Here is a 16,455-nt window from a genome sequence, read left to right as displayed (position 1 = left end):
TGTTCAAGGCGACAGAGCCAGAATTTAAATCCAGCCAGTCAGGGTCCAGAGCCCCACTCTTCGGCTGAATCGCCACCTGAGAAAATGGTGTTGGACAGGCTCACGTCACGTCAACTAGCCCTTTGGAAAGCGCACTGTTTTCACTTGGCCTTTGGAACCAGATAGACCATAAACCAGTGAGGGATAAAAATTGATCGTTGGAGTCTTGAGGGTTTTTTTTAAGTGCCTATTTATGGGCTCAAAAGGGTAGAATACAGTATTATCACTGAATGTGGCATAAGATTTTTCAGGGAAAACTGTTGCATACTTTTATCAGAAATACTTTCTGAACGTTCAGTTACCTTATCACAGGACTAGTGGGTGGCAGAGTGTCAAGTGACAGCCCAAATGAAACAAGCTTGTCCTTACCAACAGCTTAGCGTGAACGATGTGCAAAGGAAAGCTCTTCCATGGGCCGCCATAACATATTATTCTGGGAGACAGGTTGGACAGGACGACAGTTGTCATATGAGAAGATCCTTAGCAACAGGCTGGACGAGAGTAGTTCTCTGATTCATTTAAACAGAAGGAGTCCTACTGGAAAGTCTGCCAACACCATGCCACGCAAGTCTAACGAATTTAATGATCCTTCAGTGTGTCTGTCCCAGTGTTCTCTATCAAGGCTTGGGACACTGGGGTCTTGGTGGGGGTTTGGGGGGGGGTAGGCTGGGAGGAGAAACAGAGGAAACCTCAATTGGTGAAGCAATGAATGCTCCTGACGGTTTGCCTGGCTCACGTACTTCTTACGTGAGGCTTCTTGGGTTCATTCTTATGGTAAGTGCCCCTTACAATTTCTCTTAACGTGTTATAAAAAGCTGCACCTGAATTTTGACCACCCTGAACATGTTTCTCTCATAAACGAAATCTTAAGGCAGGCCAGCACGTGTATCATTCAAGCCACGGAGGCATTCGGAAACTTTACTACCTGAGCCGCCTTACCGTCAGATAGCGTTTCCAGAAACCCCGAGGATCAAAGTGATTTTTTTTTTATTGTTATAAAAATTACCTCCAAGGTACAGTAGATCAGATAGCTTTTCAAAGATGAAATTATGGAGAAGAAAAACACGAATTTTCCTGCGGTACTCCAGCTTTGCTGTGGACAAGTGAATGCTAACCATTTATTTGGGAACTGTATTTTAAAGAAAAAAAAATTTTTAAAAGAGTGCCAGATTGCTATTGAGACCTTGGCTCTCTGCCAGGAAGTCTCAATTCCAATCACTGCAGAAAACAACTCCCTCAGGCAGTGGTGGCCTGTGAGACTAAATGTGTTGCGTTTAGCGCCAACTTGGAAAAACATACAACTGCTCTAATGTTCAATGCATGGTGCCTTTGTGTTCAACAGTCCTTGCTTAAGAGTGGATTGAATTAATACTTTCTGGAGACACATTTTTATGTCAACTTGTGCCTGAGGCTGATTGCAAACGCCTAAAATCCGGCCTGCTTTTCAGTGCCTCTCACGTTCATAGTGTGAGATTTTAATTTTGACTTTAGAAAAATCTGTCAGGTAAAATTAATGGCCTCACTAATGTTCTCCCTTACACACATGGATAATAGAACCAGGATACAAATCTGTTTTCTGTATCCATATCACACTGCAATTTTATGCCTCTGGTGGATTGAGTTACGATTCGCTGGGGCAGTATTTTGTCAAAGAGATAGAAATTTTTTTCCTGGTTTCTAATGAAAACCTCCATGAAAAACATTGCAATCATTATTCTGGTGAAACAGGCATTTGTAAATAAAGTAACCAAAGGCATACTACAGATACGGCGAGGTGACTCTGGACGTTCTTTTTTCTAGCAGAACGTTCTTTTTTCTAGCAGACAGCCATGAGGTCATTGGTGAACATTGAAAACTGTCCAGGCAAGTTAAAGGCCACCTAACATTTTCTGGGATGTTGTGTGGTGGATTAAGAGTAATGAACCTTTCTGTCAGCTAGTTACTTTTAAATAGCAGATACCCCTAGAAATGATGCCTCTGGAGAGTCTCAAGAATTTTCCCCTCAGATAGTAACTGAACACCTTTTCAAGGAGTAGAAGCACCACTCGGCTCTTTAATCTATAAATGCATTCACTTTCCAACCGCAGTCCACGTTCCCTAGCACGCAGGCTAAAACAGGTACCTTTTGATTATTGTCAATAAGCCAATGGGAAAAATGAGTTCTTTCTGTTCGGTTTACGGTAATACATTTTCTACCTCCCTGGTAGACTGTGCGACAGGTAGTGGACAAGGAGAAATAATTTGAATTCTGTTCAGGTATCAAGTTGTAAGGGTCTTGGGTTTTGTTTTTACTGGCTTCATTAATAGCTACTAAGACTACAAGTAATTAAAAATTTGCAGGTAGTCCACTCGTTTTTGGTTACACATAATAATCGGAGAGATCTCCCAGGGTTGCTAGGCAGTCAAAACCAGATACAAAGGAAACCCTTTAGCCTGGTGGCATCAGGTATATATTGGTGCTCTAAGCTGTAAGGAACAGCAAAGAACCCACTGGGTCCTCTGGTGGTTTTTATGGTTTAGAAAAGCCAAATATGGTTTCGATTCTTCCTTGAGGGCTGCCACACTCCTGGCCTACTCTCTGAGTAGCACACCTGCTTTGTTCAGGTTTTTATACTGGCCATCTCAACCAAAATCCAACGTGATTTTTTAAAACGGAACTCGTTCTCACTGAAACTCTTTGCATTGATAAAGCTCAACGAGATTTACCAACGTGATCACCTGAAGGGTGTTAAACTTTTAGTAAAGTCTTCACTTGATCTGGTGCCATCACTGGGTAAGTGCCTGCCTCTGAATCCTCTTCAGACCCTCTCTCTCATGTACTGAAAAACGCTAGGTCTCTTGAAGTAAATAACCAGAATTCCTGCCCTAGTCTATCTTTGATTTTTACGGGGATTTTAACAATTACGAGAATCCGTAAAGTTGATACATGGCAAGGTAGTAATAGCCTCATAAAGCATTTTTAGTTCCAAAGGCAGTACTCCAGGAGGAGAATGATTTAGTAATGTCCAGGAATTAAAATTAGCCATATAAAAATATGGGACATATAGGAAAAGGCAAGTCATAAGGTAGGTCTCAAATTATCTTGCTGTAGATCTGAATTTTGCCACAGAGTACCTGGGACATTGTGCTGCTTTTGTGCTCCATGCTGGGGGACCAATGCGAGGTCATGTCATATTATTATTAAAAGGCTCTTCTGATAGTTAACCCCCATTTAGGAAGGGTACCAAAATGGATTCACCGGATTCCCAAATCCATGCTGTACGTGTGGGTCATATTGTAATTAGGCTCTGGAGCAACTTGCAATGAAAAACTGGTTTTTCTTAGGAAGCTTCCAAATTCAAATGTTAGTATACAAAAAGGTCGATTCAAGAGTTTGTTTTTCAATTCAAGTAAAAGCAGAGAAAGAAGAGTCTCCTCCACCATAGCCTTAGAAGTGAGCCGGCGGCTTGAAAGGGCATGGAAATGAAGCTCCTGTGTCATAGTCATGGTGGCAGCGGTGATAATGGTGATGGCAATACACAGTGGTGCTGGCAGTGGGGGTAGTTGTGGTGGGAGTGGCTTGATAATCCCGGGATTTGAGTACAAGGGCACAATAAGTAAATCTCCCACAACAAGGTGGGGAAGGTCCATCCCATTATGAAATAGTCCTGTTACAATGGGAATCTCGTGCTTGTCCGTGGAAACCTCTGGCTAGATGTTTCCACGGGGAAGATGAGCACACTCTCTGACACTTTTCCACCGAAATGACCACAGTAGCCCGATCCGGTATTAAGCTGATACTAACAACGTGGAATGGCTTCTTAACAAGGCTTTGCTTCTTCCTGGAAACTGGTGAACAATCAAATCCTGTTGTGTAGACCCTCGGTGCAGCTTCTGTGTTGTCTTCACCTAGAAGTGGGGAAGGATTTCCCAATCGGCGAAGAGTCGGGGTGACGCTGTCTGCACCTAGTGTCAAGTCTCTCTTTCTCTTTGTCTTCCAGGACACAATGTAGGAAGCCTTTTCCACTTGGCAGATGATTTGGGCAGAGCGATGGAGTCCTTAGTTTCAGTCATGACAGATGAAGAAGGGGCAGAATAAATGTTTTACAACTCCTGATTCCCGCATGGTTTTTATAATATTCATACAACAAAGAGGATTAGACAGTAAGAGTTTACAAGAAAAAAAAAAACAAATCTATATTTTTGTGAAGCGTAGTGGTACTATACTGTAGATTTCAGTAGTTTCTAAGTCTGTTATTGTTTTGTTAACAATGGCAGGTTTCACACGTCTATGCAATTGTACAAAAAAGTTATAAGAAAACTACATGTAAAATCTTGATAGCTAAATAACTTGCCATTTCTTTATATGGAACGCTTTTGGGTTGTTTAAAAATTTATAACAGTTATAAAGAAAGATTGTAAACTAAAGTGTGCTTTATAAAAAAAAAGTTGTTTATAAAAACCCCTAAACACACACACACACACACACACACACACACACACACACACACTTTGAGGCAGCGCATTGTTTTGCATCGTTTTAGTGTGATATCCACATGAAATTCATGGTTTTTTTTTTTCTTTTCTGGCATATTAAAGATAGGACTTCCTCTAACACCACCAAATGACTACTTCATATGGCTCTTTTAGGAATTGGTGACTGAGTGGAACTGGCTGTGGGTTTTCGCTTTATGCATCTATATGTCTAGAAGTATGTAAATACTGTAGGTATATAGAGAAATAGATCTGAATTTCTAGAGACCTTTGAAATTTCTTGGTCAAATGATCTGGCCACTTGCTAATGGCAAGAGATTGCTTCTGGTCGTCCAGGCTTACCTGCTTGGTCTAGAATGAATTTTCCCTGGAGCCTGAAACCAGGAGGCAACTACCACACTAAAACATTGTCTGGGGCTCCAGATGTTTCTCATTTGAAACTTTCCACTGACAGCTACGCTATTGAATCTTTTAAAAGGGACATACGAATGAATACACAGGACTTACTATGTCAGAGTAATCCATGGGTTGATACATTCAGCTTCCCGCTGCTGGCAATGCCACGATCTACATTTAATGATGCTTCAGTGGAAGTCACGACATCAGAAGACATTTTTAACTCCCAGACAGTGAGGAGGACTTTCTAGTAGGGCTGGAGGGCTGTGGACTCCCAGCCAATCCCTGGGAGGGAGGGGGGTCACTCTTCAAGTAAAGGATTGGATGAATGTTCATAACCATACATGGAGATCTTTGTAATTACAACAAAATCACTTCCCTCTCCTCACAGTGAAATAGCAGTGGGCATTTGAGGGGGTTTTGCTTTCTTGCTTTATTGCTGCTTTTTTTTTTTTTTTTAGATTTTTCCCCTATTGCAAGGAGTTTTTAAATGCCACAAGACTTCATTTAAAATAACCCTTGGGAAGGTGTGTAAGACAGCCTCATCATGGTGTGCTCCTGGTAAATATCTACCCAGAAGCCCATGAACTGTGTTTCCCTACTTCACATTTCTCTACAACTAATTCCACACAGGTTTGTAAGGGGGGAAGGTAGATGGATTCACATGTTCCAAAGGGTACTCCAAACCCTTGCTGGTGGGTGAGGAAGGTTAGAGATACAAACATTGTTCAAAAAGAGAATAACCCAAGAGGACTAACTGGTAGGAACAAGCTTTACTCTATCATCTTCTTGGCCTTTCATTTGTTTTCATTCATTCATTCACTAGAAATCACCATGTGACCTATTATTTTGCAAATCTGTTACCTCTTAGATCAAGTATCATTAACTTTTGCAGAGTGGGTTTTGTCTATTATTTTATTAATGACAATTAACATCCAACATGGCTTCTCATGCTATTTCTACCTCACTTTGGTTTTGGGGTGTTCCTAATAATCGTGCACACCTGATTTCACAGCTTCACTACTTGTCCATCATGTGAACATTTTTCTCCATTTTTTCCCCCACTGTCATTTCCAAAGGAAAACCCAAAGCTCTAAGGTAACAGAATGACATGAAGATTTGGTTTTGGTCTTGCATTTTTTCTCCTTTATGTGACACTGGACTTTTTCTTTCCCCGCAGATTTTTTTTTTAACCATGATTTAAAACAAGGGGTTGTGTTACTTCTACTAAGCAGTTTTAAGTTTCATTCTAAAAGCAGAGGTAAATAGCGTGCATAATTTTATTTTAATCTTTTCATTTTATCTTTTAGACATTAGTTCTGGAGTGAGTCTGTCAAAATATTTGAATAAAAATTGAGAGCTTTATTGCTACGTTTTAAGCATAATTTGGACATTATTCCGTGTTCTTTATAACCACCAAGTATTAAACTGTAAATCATAATGTAACTGAAGCATAAACATCACGTGGCATGTTCTGTCATTGTTTTCAGGTACTGGGTTCTTGAGTATCATAATATATTGTGTTTTAACACCAACACTGTAACATTTACTAATTATTTTTTTAAACTTCAGTTTTACTGCATTTTCACAACATATCAGACTTCACCAAATATATGCCTTACTATTGTATTATATTACTGCTTTACTGTGTATCTCAATAAAGCACGCAGTTATGTTACAAAAAAAGTGTTGAGTACAGTACTTTGTTTTTGATTTTTAACTATGTAATACATTCATATGGTTGACAAGTAAAAAAAAAAAAATTGAGAAATCCAAGTGCTGAAAATACTCCCACTTCCCACATCATCCACACTGGCCTATGAGCAAATGTTAATTTCCGCGTCTCCTTCCAAATGGTTGTGATCATGAAAGCAATTACAAACACATGTTCTGCCTTTTGTCCTTTTATTACACCTGAGACATAGTTTTCTATGCACTTGATTGAGAATGAACTCCAGAGATCCAGCCACTCTTAATCCTATCCAAATAGATATTTCCATCTCAATACATAACATGTTTTCTCATCCTTTTTTATAGCTGCATAATAGTCCGGTGGGTGTTAGTGGGATATTACTTAAGCTGTCCTCTTTGGTGGGACACATGGGTTGTTTTATATCTCTTCCTGTGACAAACTATACTGCACATCTTCCCTGTCATGTCCCTCGTGCAAAAATCTTATCTGTGAGACATGTTCCTACAGGTGAGATTTCTGGATTACAGGTGGTAAGCCATGTGTGGAGCTTGGGAGATCATTTTGGTGCAGCAGTAGTCACAGTGCTCATTTGGTTTCCTGTTTTAGTAATCACAAGTAGATGAATTAGCCAGTATGCAATTTACACTTGCTTCTCAAGAGAATTCATCACTTCTGTTATTGTTGGTAACACCAAATCTAAGGGGCAATCTGAGCGATACAAGTCTCACCTAAAAGGAGACCTCACAACTGGTTCTGGGGAGGATAGCCCTACCACACACAAGTCATCATCAGGACCAGAGAGAGATCCTCACACTCCCGTCCTGCTTTGCTTCTGTCCCAACTGCCGAGGAGGGGAGGACAAGGAGTAGCCATGTTGGCTCCCCTAAGGGGGGGGGGTATCTTTGCCTCCAACCAAGATCATGGAGAGGAGTTCCCCAACTGTGTTCACATGCCAGGGGTCCAAAGAAATTGCCAAGTCCATGAGGTAAAACCTATTCTAGTGACTCTGGAAACAGTAGGAGAGGGTCAAGCTCATTGAGAATAAGACTAAGGGAGTATGGCATCCCTGCTAGGAATATCACCTGCTTGGTTTCTGAAAGTGAGCTGATGATGCCCGCCCAAACAACTACTGATTGGAAAGATCACCCCTGAAGTCCACATGCTCCAAGACTACTTTTTGTCCCATTTCAATCCATCATGTATTCCCTCCTGCCATTCCCCAAACCCACCTTTGTTAGAGACACTCAGACTAGCTGTTTGGATGGGAGGATGCTAGGTTACCAAGGAATACAACACTTCCCCATGCCTGCCACAACGGTGTGTGGAGGACTCTGAGGCAGGGTTTGGCTTTCCATTTCCACACTTGGCACAGGTTGGAGGGGAGGCAATTATTTCAGTTAAAATGTAAAATGGATCAAGCCAGTGCAGACAGTGCACTGGCAAGCAAAACGTGTGTTTAGGGCAAAGCACCAAGACGCATGGATGTGTCCTATGGAGCTGTGATGGGATTTCCCTGAATCTGCAACACTCTGATGGTGGAATGAATACAAACATGAGCAGTGGCACACTTGCAAAGACTTTCCTTCAAATTAAGGGTAGCAAGGACATGAATGGAACTCTTTCCCACAGTAGTATGACCACTAGAGGAACCACAGACACATTCCCCATCACTCCATGGACAGCATAGTGTTGTGATCTCATGTACTTATTTGATAACATGAGAACAACTACACTCAGACTTTCCATAATAATATTGTGTGTGTGTGTGTGTGTGTGTGAGAGAGAGAGAGAGAGAGAGAGAGACAGAGACAGAGAAGTTTGGGGATGTTTGAGAGTGGCTTTCTTATACAGCAAAGATTACATATAGTAACGTGAGGCTTAAATTCTATACCTATATATTTGAATGTGCATATTTTATACATACACATACAGGATCGAGTTTTAGCTCTTCTAGGAGATAATTCGAGCTCACAAAAACATTGTGAGAAGAGCACAAAGAACCCATATGTGCCCTTTATCCACATTCAAAAACTGCATATTGCACCATTTACGTTTTCCTTCCATATAGAGTCTATTTTCTTCCTAAACTATTTTGAGAATTAAGTTTCAGACATCATGCCCCTTTATATTTAAATATTTCAGGAAAATTTTCTGAAAACTAGAACATTCTCTTGCATAACTACATGAAAATTATCAAAATAAAGAAACAGCAGTAAAGATAACATCTACACAGCCATATCCAAATGTTGTCAGTTTGCAGGGTCTTTCCTAGTTACATGTGTTTCCCTGATCTGGTCTTGGATCTAATTCACGATCTCATGACATTTAGTCCTGTCTCTAATCTTCTTTGATCTGGAATGGTTTCTCTGCCTTTCTTTGTCTTCAAAGACTTTCACATATTTTAAGAGTATGAGCCAGTGACTTTGTAAGATGTGCCTCCATTTTGGTTTGTCTCCTATGCCCTTTATGATTAGATTCAGAGTATGTGTTTTTGGCAGGAATAGGACACAAGTGATGATGTGTCCTCAGCACATCATAGTAGGAGGCATGTTATGATGGTCTGTCCCATTCTTGGTGATGTTAACTTTATACCCTGGTAAAGGTGGTTTCTCCACTTGGTATACATTTTAAAACCTAATTATTCTTAAGCCTTTAGGTTCACTTGGAAAATCTTACTATTTTCATATGTATTAATGTCAATGATCTGTGTAAAATAGGCACACTTTCAGGGAGTTTCAGTTAAGATGGCAACATAGGAGCCTCCCAAATTCACCTCCTCCCACAGACACACTCAGTCTACACCCATATACAGGAGTCCCTCTGTAAGAAACCCAGAAACTGAGTGACTCCTATACATATCATGCGACTGCCAAAACCAGTAGGAGAGTCTAAGACACAACATCCCCATAAACCTTGTCCCTGGCACAGTGACACACAGCCAGGAGGAAACTCACAACTCCCAGCTTCTCTCTGAGGAGTGATGACTTTGGACCCCACATCTGGCACCCCAACTTTTAAGACTTCCTTGAGAGATATGGGACCCCCAAAACATCTAGCTTCAAGATCCCAAAGGGCTGGTCCAGGAGATCCACAAGGCTGTGGTGAACAAGGAAACAGTTGGTAAAGGGCTCAAGCAAACTCACCATGGCTGACCCCCTAGGGCACAACACAGAAGCAAGAGGCAGCAGACTCAGATGCTCAGTCTTTCCTTAAAAGAGGCCTATTTGCTTATACTCATAGCTGTGGCCCAAGGGGCAGACTTCGAGTTTCACACCTAGCTAGGGACGGACTGCAACCCTCCCCAAAGACCCCAGAGGACAGCGGATGCTCTGTGCTCCTCCTCGGCCTTGCTCCACACTGCCAGTCTCTCCCAGAAGGAGCTTATGAACATGTCTGGCACTCTGGTTTGGGGGGCTACTGTCCAGGGGTTGCCCCTTCATCCTCTGGCTCTGGTAGCCAGTTGGGCTTACCTTCGTGAGTGCCACAGGACCATCACAGACAGAGAAACAGTTCTTACCCAGCTGTCCTCCCAGGGCATGGCACAGAGGCAGCATGCAGGAACACCCAGGCCTTCCTAAAAGGGGCCTGTTTGCTCATCTTAATGGCTATGGCCTGAGAGACCGGCTCCTAATTGAAACACGTTGAAGGGCAGATTGCAATACTCCACAGAAACCAGAGGATGCTCTCTTTGTATCTCCCTCCACTTCATTCCAGGGCACTGGTGTCTCCCATAAAGGAGCTTGGGCACATGTCTGGTGCCTTGATTTGTGCAGCTACTGCCCAGGCAACACCCTTGCTCACCTGGCTCTGGTGGCCAGTAAGGCTTATGTTTCTCAGTCCCATGGGACTGTACCAAACAGAGAAACAGTTCTTCATTGGATATCCATGCCTCCCATCCCCAGAGTACAGTGCAAAGGCAGCAGGAACACTCATCCCACAGTCTTCCTCTGAAAGAGAGGGTCTAGCTTCCAATTAGCCTGCATCTACATGCTGACACAAACAGATCTTGGCACACCCTCAACTGCTGGGAGCTACTAAGAACAAAGACTGCTGCTTCAGCCATGTCCACAATAGCCTAACTAGGGAGAGATCCCAGATGTCCATTGATGGGTGAATGGATAAAGCAGTTGTGGGATATATATGATGGAATATTACTCAGCCATCAAAAAGAATGAAATCTTGCCATTTGCCATGATGTGGATGGAGCTAGAGGGTATTATGCTAAGCAAAATAAGTCAGAGAAAGATAAATACCATATGATTTCACTCCTATGTGGAATTTAAGAAACAAAACAGAAGAACATAGGGGAAGGGAAGGAAAAATAAAATAAGAGGAAAACAGAGATGGAGGAAAACCATAAACTCTTTTAATGCTAGAAACAAACTAAGGGTTGCTGGAGGGGAGGTGGCTGGGGGGATGGGCATTAAGGACGGCACTTGATGTAATAAGCACTAGGTGGGATATGCAACTTATGAATGAATTGTACCTCTGAAACTAATAATACAATATATGTTAATTAAATTTAATTTAAATAAAAAAAATTTAAACGAATGCTGCTAGGCAATCACAAAAATTTGAGAGACAACCTAGAGCTGGGTGGGGTTAAATGATAAGGTTCCATCTCCTACACAGACCACTCCTTCAAGACCAGGAGAAGTGGCTATTTCATCTAATATATAGAAATGAATGCAGAGAATCAAGGGAAAAGAAGCAAGGAATATGTTCCAAATGAAAGAACAAGATAAAACCTCGGGGAAAAAAATCTTAATGAAATAGGAATAAGTGATTTACCTGATACAAAGTTCAAAATAACAGTGATAGTATACTCATCAAGGTCAGGAAGACAATAAATAAAATGAGGATTTTACCAAAGAAAAAATATATTAAAATACCAAACAGAGGCGTGCCTGTATGGCTCAGTTGGTCAAACATTCAACTCTTGGTTTTGACTAAAGTCATGATCTCAGGGTTGTGAGATGGAGCCCTGCATCAGGCTCCACACTCAGCATCGAGTCGTCTTGAGTTTTCTCTCTCCCTCTCCCCCTGCTCTTCCTGCTTGTATGTATGTGTGTGTGGGGGGGGGGGTACACATGCACACACATTCACTCTCTCTCAAATAAATAAATAAATCTTTTTTAAAATTACCAGATATCTTAGTGCTTAAGAATACAGTAACTAAGGGGGCAGCCCGGTGGCTCAGCGGTTTGGCGCCACCTTCAGCCAAGGGCCTGATCCTGGAGACCTGGGATCCACTCCCATGTCAGGCTCCCTGCGTGGAGCCTGCTTCTCCCTCTGCCTGTGTCTCTGGTTCTCTCTCTCTCTCTCTCTCTGTGTCTCTCATGAGGAAATGAATAAAATCTTTAAATAATAAAATAAAATCCTTTAAAAAAAAGAATACAGTAACTAAAAGGACACATTCAACAGTTGGGTTCAACAACAGGGAAGAGAAAGGGGCAGAAAATTGATTTGAAGAACTAATGGCTAAAAACCACCATAACCTCAGGAACAGAGACAGACATCCGGATCCAGGACACCCAGAGAGTTGAAAAGAAGAGGACTCCAAGGAGACCAAGCCAAGACACATTATAATTCAAGTGTCATAAGTTAAAGAAAGGATTTTTTAAACCGCAAGAGAAAAATAAATTGTTACATTCAAAGGACCATTAGCAGATTTTTAAGCAAAAATTCACAGGCCAGAAGGGAGTTTCACGTTATATTCAAAGTGCTGAACGAAAAAAACCTGCCAACTAGAATACTCTATCCAACAAAGTTGTTCTTCAGAAGTGAAAGAATTTTCCAGAGATGAAAAGCTAAAGGATTGTAGCCCTAGACTGGCCTTCTAAGAAATGTTAGACTGCTTAAAGTTGAAATGAAAGGGCACAAATTCATAACAGGGAACCATGAAAGTATAAATCTCACTGGTAATGATAAATATATAGGTAAATTCAGAGTAATCTAATGTTGTAATGGTGGTGGGTTAATCACTTATAAATTTAGTATGAAGGTTAAAAGAAAACAAAGTATCAGGGCCCCTGGGTGACTCAGTTAAGCATCCAACTCTTGGTTTCAGCTCAGGTCATGATATCATGGTCATAACATCAAGCCCCATGTTGGGCTCCAAGCTTTGTGCAGAGACTGCTTAAGATTCTCTCCCTCTCCCTTTGCCCCTCCCCCACATACATGCTCTCTAAAAACAAAAACCAAAGTAGTAAAAATGACTATAACTACAATAATTTCTTAATGTATACACAAGACAGATGTAAATTATGACATCAAAAAAATTGGGGGATGAAGGTAAAAACGTAGAGCTTTAGAATGCATGTGAACTCAAGTTGATAACAACTTAGAATAGACCATTAGAAATGTAAGAAAGATGCCTTATGTGAGCCTCATGGTAACCACAAAGCAAAAACCCACAGGAGATACACAAAAGACAAAAAAAAAAAAAGGATCTAAGCATACTACTACAAAAAAGCATCATTTCACCAAGGGAGAGAACATAAGAAGAAAGGAACAAAGGAATTCCAAACAACCAGCAAACAATGAACAAAATGGCAGTAATACCTATTAATAATTACTTTAAATGTCTGAGGACTAAATTCTCTAATCTAAAGACAGAGTGGCTGACAAGATTAAAAACAAGACCCAACTTTATGCTGCTTATAAGAGACTGACTTCAGCATTAGGGACATACATAGGCTAACAGAGAAGGGATGGCCAAAGACGCTCCATGCAAATGAAAAACAAAAGAAAGCTTCGTTAGTTATACATATGTCAGACAAAATAGACTTTCCAAGAGACTGTAGTAAGCGACAAAGGTCATTACACAATGATAAAAGGGTCAATCCAACCAGAGGATGTAATATTTGTATATATTTATGCACCCAATATAGGAACACCTAAATATATGAAGCAAAAATTGACAGACCTAAAGGGAGAAATACACAGCAATACAGTAGTAGTAGGGGCTTTAATATCCCACTTCCAATGGATAGATCATTCAGACAAAAAATTAATAAGGAAACATCGGGCTTACACAGATATAAACAGAACATTCCATCCAAAAACAACTTAATACACATTCTTTTCAAGTGTACATGTAACATTCTCCAGGACAGATCATATGCTAGTCGACAAAACCAGTCTTAATACATTTAAGGAGACTGAAATCATATCAAGCATCTTTCCTACACTACAGTGGTTTTAACTAGAAATCGGTTCTAAGAAGAAAACTGGAAAATTCACAAATACGTTGAGATGAAACAACAGAGAAAATCCAGAAAGACTCATTACTAGTAAGGAGATGAATCAGTAATCAAAAACCTCACAACAAACAAGAGTCCAGGACCAGATGGCTGGCCAAAATATATAAAGAACTCCTACAATTCATTGGCAAAAAAGAGAGAAAGAGAAAGAAAGAAAAACAATCCTGTTTTCAAACGGGCAGAACATCTAAATAGACATTTAGATGCCATTCAGATGGTCAACACATACCTGAAAAGGTACTGAACATGACTCATCATCAGCGAAATGCAAATCAAAAGTCACAATGTGATATCACCTGACACCTGTGGGAGTGGTATTCTCAAAAAGACAAGCAGTTGGGCTGGGTCAGAAAGACCTTGTTCTTTAAGGGAAAGGTTTGAGGAACAGGTGGTGATGGTCTCCTGGGAGGAATTCCAGACACCTCAGACACCTTCCTGCTGCCAAGAGAAACAACTGGAGTGAGAATAATGGGACAGTGACCCTGGGTTGCTGTGGACCTTGGCAGACATGAAATGGGGCCCCTTGGGGGCCCACACCAGAAACCTGGCTCCCAGAGGTCCTCTGGCCTCCTGGAAGGCAACAGACTTTTGGCCTGTGTAGATCAGTCACCCTTTCTGGCTTTCGGTGCTCGCACCCCTACGCGGCCTTTAGGCTAGATCCTGGTCTTCCACACCTGGCCAGGCCCCTGGAGCAGGTCACCTCCACACTGTGACTCTGATGGGGCACTGAGGGACGGTGACTGGAGTTTGGTTTATCCGGGGCATGAGGCACATTTCTTAAGAATGACTCTGGGAGGAGGGGCTTCCAGCACAGGAGCACCCAGGCGTTTTTCACCCTTGCTGTTCCCATGGAATCCGAGGTTCCCATGAGATTCAACTGCTTCTGGAAAGTAAAGCAGCGCCTGGGGCTTGATTCCATGGAGCTCTGAAGCTCAGCGAATCAAGCCCATCCTCTGCCTGCCCCTCTCTCTGGACCCGCACTTACAGCCTGCCCCCCCACCACCACCACCCCTGCCCGCCCCCCCCCCACCACCCCTGCCCCCATTGGCCAACTGGGAGAGTGAACTGCGCATGCGCTGGCCCAGAGTCCCTGAAACTTGCAGACACCGGATACCGTAGGAGCCCAAGGCCCTTTGCTCATACTATTCGTTGTGAAATCGCATTTTAAAAAGACACATTTTTCAAGTTGGAACCTAAGGCTAATGTCGCCAAGTTGTCACATTTTAAGCACCATAACAAATTATTACTAAATTCAATAAAGTATTAAAACCATGGATTAGGTATACTTCGCCATCTCTGCTTTATTCTTAACTTCTTAGGCTTTCCAGGCTCACTTGGTGAGGCCGAGCCTCTGTGTACCCCACTGCGTCCCAGGAGTGCCCGGGTCTTAAACCTTGAAGGCTTGGGCGTGGCCAGACGGAGAAAGGTGACCTTTAGCCGCTGTGGGTAACCCAGAATGCCCTGCAATTAAAAGCCAATCTCAAAAAAAAAAATAAAAAAAAAATAAAAAAAATAAAAGCCAATCTCTGTAGGGCGCGACGTGCCAACAGTTGGGAAGCACCGCGCTAAGGGAACAGTTAAACCACCACGAGAGTCGAGGTTACTGGTTCAACAATTCCTGCTCATACTAAACCTCAGCATCTTAGGCACGTTGACAACTGGTATCCGTCAGATATTTGTGGCTAAGAAGGGTAACTCCCCTTTCATGGCCATTACAGCAATAGGGGACTCCAAGCCATATGGGAAGTTCTTGCTTACACTCCTCACACCGTGATCCCGGGCTTGACTGGGCCTCTACCCTGCGTGGATAACCGCCAGCCCCTACACCAGGGCCTGAAGGCCTCATTCATGGTTTATGCCAGTCGTCTTCACGTAATTCTTTTTTTTTTAAGATTTTCTTTATTTATTCATGAGAGAGAGAGAGAGAGAGGCAGAGGCACAGGCCGAGGGAGAAACAGGCTCCACGCAGGGAGCCCGACGTGGGACTCGATCCTGGGTCTCCAGGACCACACCCTGGGCTGCAGGCGGCGCTAAACCGCTGAGCCACCCGGGCTGCCCCACGTAATTCTTAATAAAACGCTTCCACTCTCAACAACGCCCTGGTGGTAGAATAAACTGCCCGGCCACCCTACCTCTGCTTGGCCTTTGCGTTGGGACAATTCTTCACACATGACACTCTCTCACTTTGCAGTCCCCCTGCCACACACACACACACACACACACACACACATTTCCCGGTGCCTCCTAGGCAAAGGGCAGACAACTAGCGGGTCCCTTTTCCAACCCGAATACCGCTGCGTTCTTTGCATATTCTCCCTCACTGGCCGGCTCCCGCCCTTAGGTTTTAAGGGTATTAGTTCCTGCATACTTTTCCCATTTTGTCCGACCGTCTAGTCCCTTCCCTAAAGTAATTCATGGACGATACCCCAGATGGAAACATCGACCATCTGAGAAAAGCCAGGAAACGAAGAGATGTTTCCCAAAGGCGGAGAAACACGTGATCCCCATTCATTTGCGTTCCTTTAATTTTTTTTATTCATTTTATGATAGTCACAGAGAGAGAGAGGCAGAGACACAGGCAGAGGGAGA

General features: G+C 42.4%; 1 protein-coding gene across 1 annotated transcript in view; it reads left to right on the top strand.

The window, feature by feature from the left end:
* DMD (dystrophin) overlaps positions 1 to 6,587 on the top strand; it is a 2,084,073-nt gene extending 2,077,486 nt beyond the window's left edge. Inside the window, 1 exon segment of the mRNA NM_001003343.1 lies at positions 4,020 to 6,587. Coding sequence (NP_001003343.1) covers positions 4,020 to 4,031 — 12 coding nt within the window. The 3' untranslated portion in view covers positions 4,032 to 6,587.
* Positions 6,588 to 16,455: the final 9,868 nt, after the last annotated feature.

This window comes from Canis lupus, chromosome X, assembly GCF_011100685.1.
Source record: "Canis lupus familiaris isolate Mischka breed German Shepherd chromosome X, alternate assembly UU_Cfam_GSD_1.0, whole genome shotgun sequence".
Lineage (NCBI taxonomy): Eukaryota > Metazoa > Chordata > Mammalia > Carnivora > Canidae > Canis > Canis lupus.
Note: the sequence above shows the minus strand (reverse complement) of the source record. Positions and strands in the feature narration are given on the sequence as shown.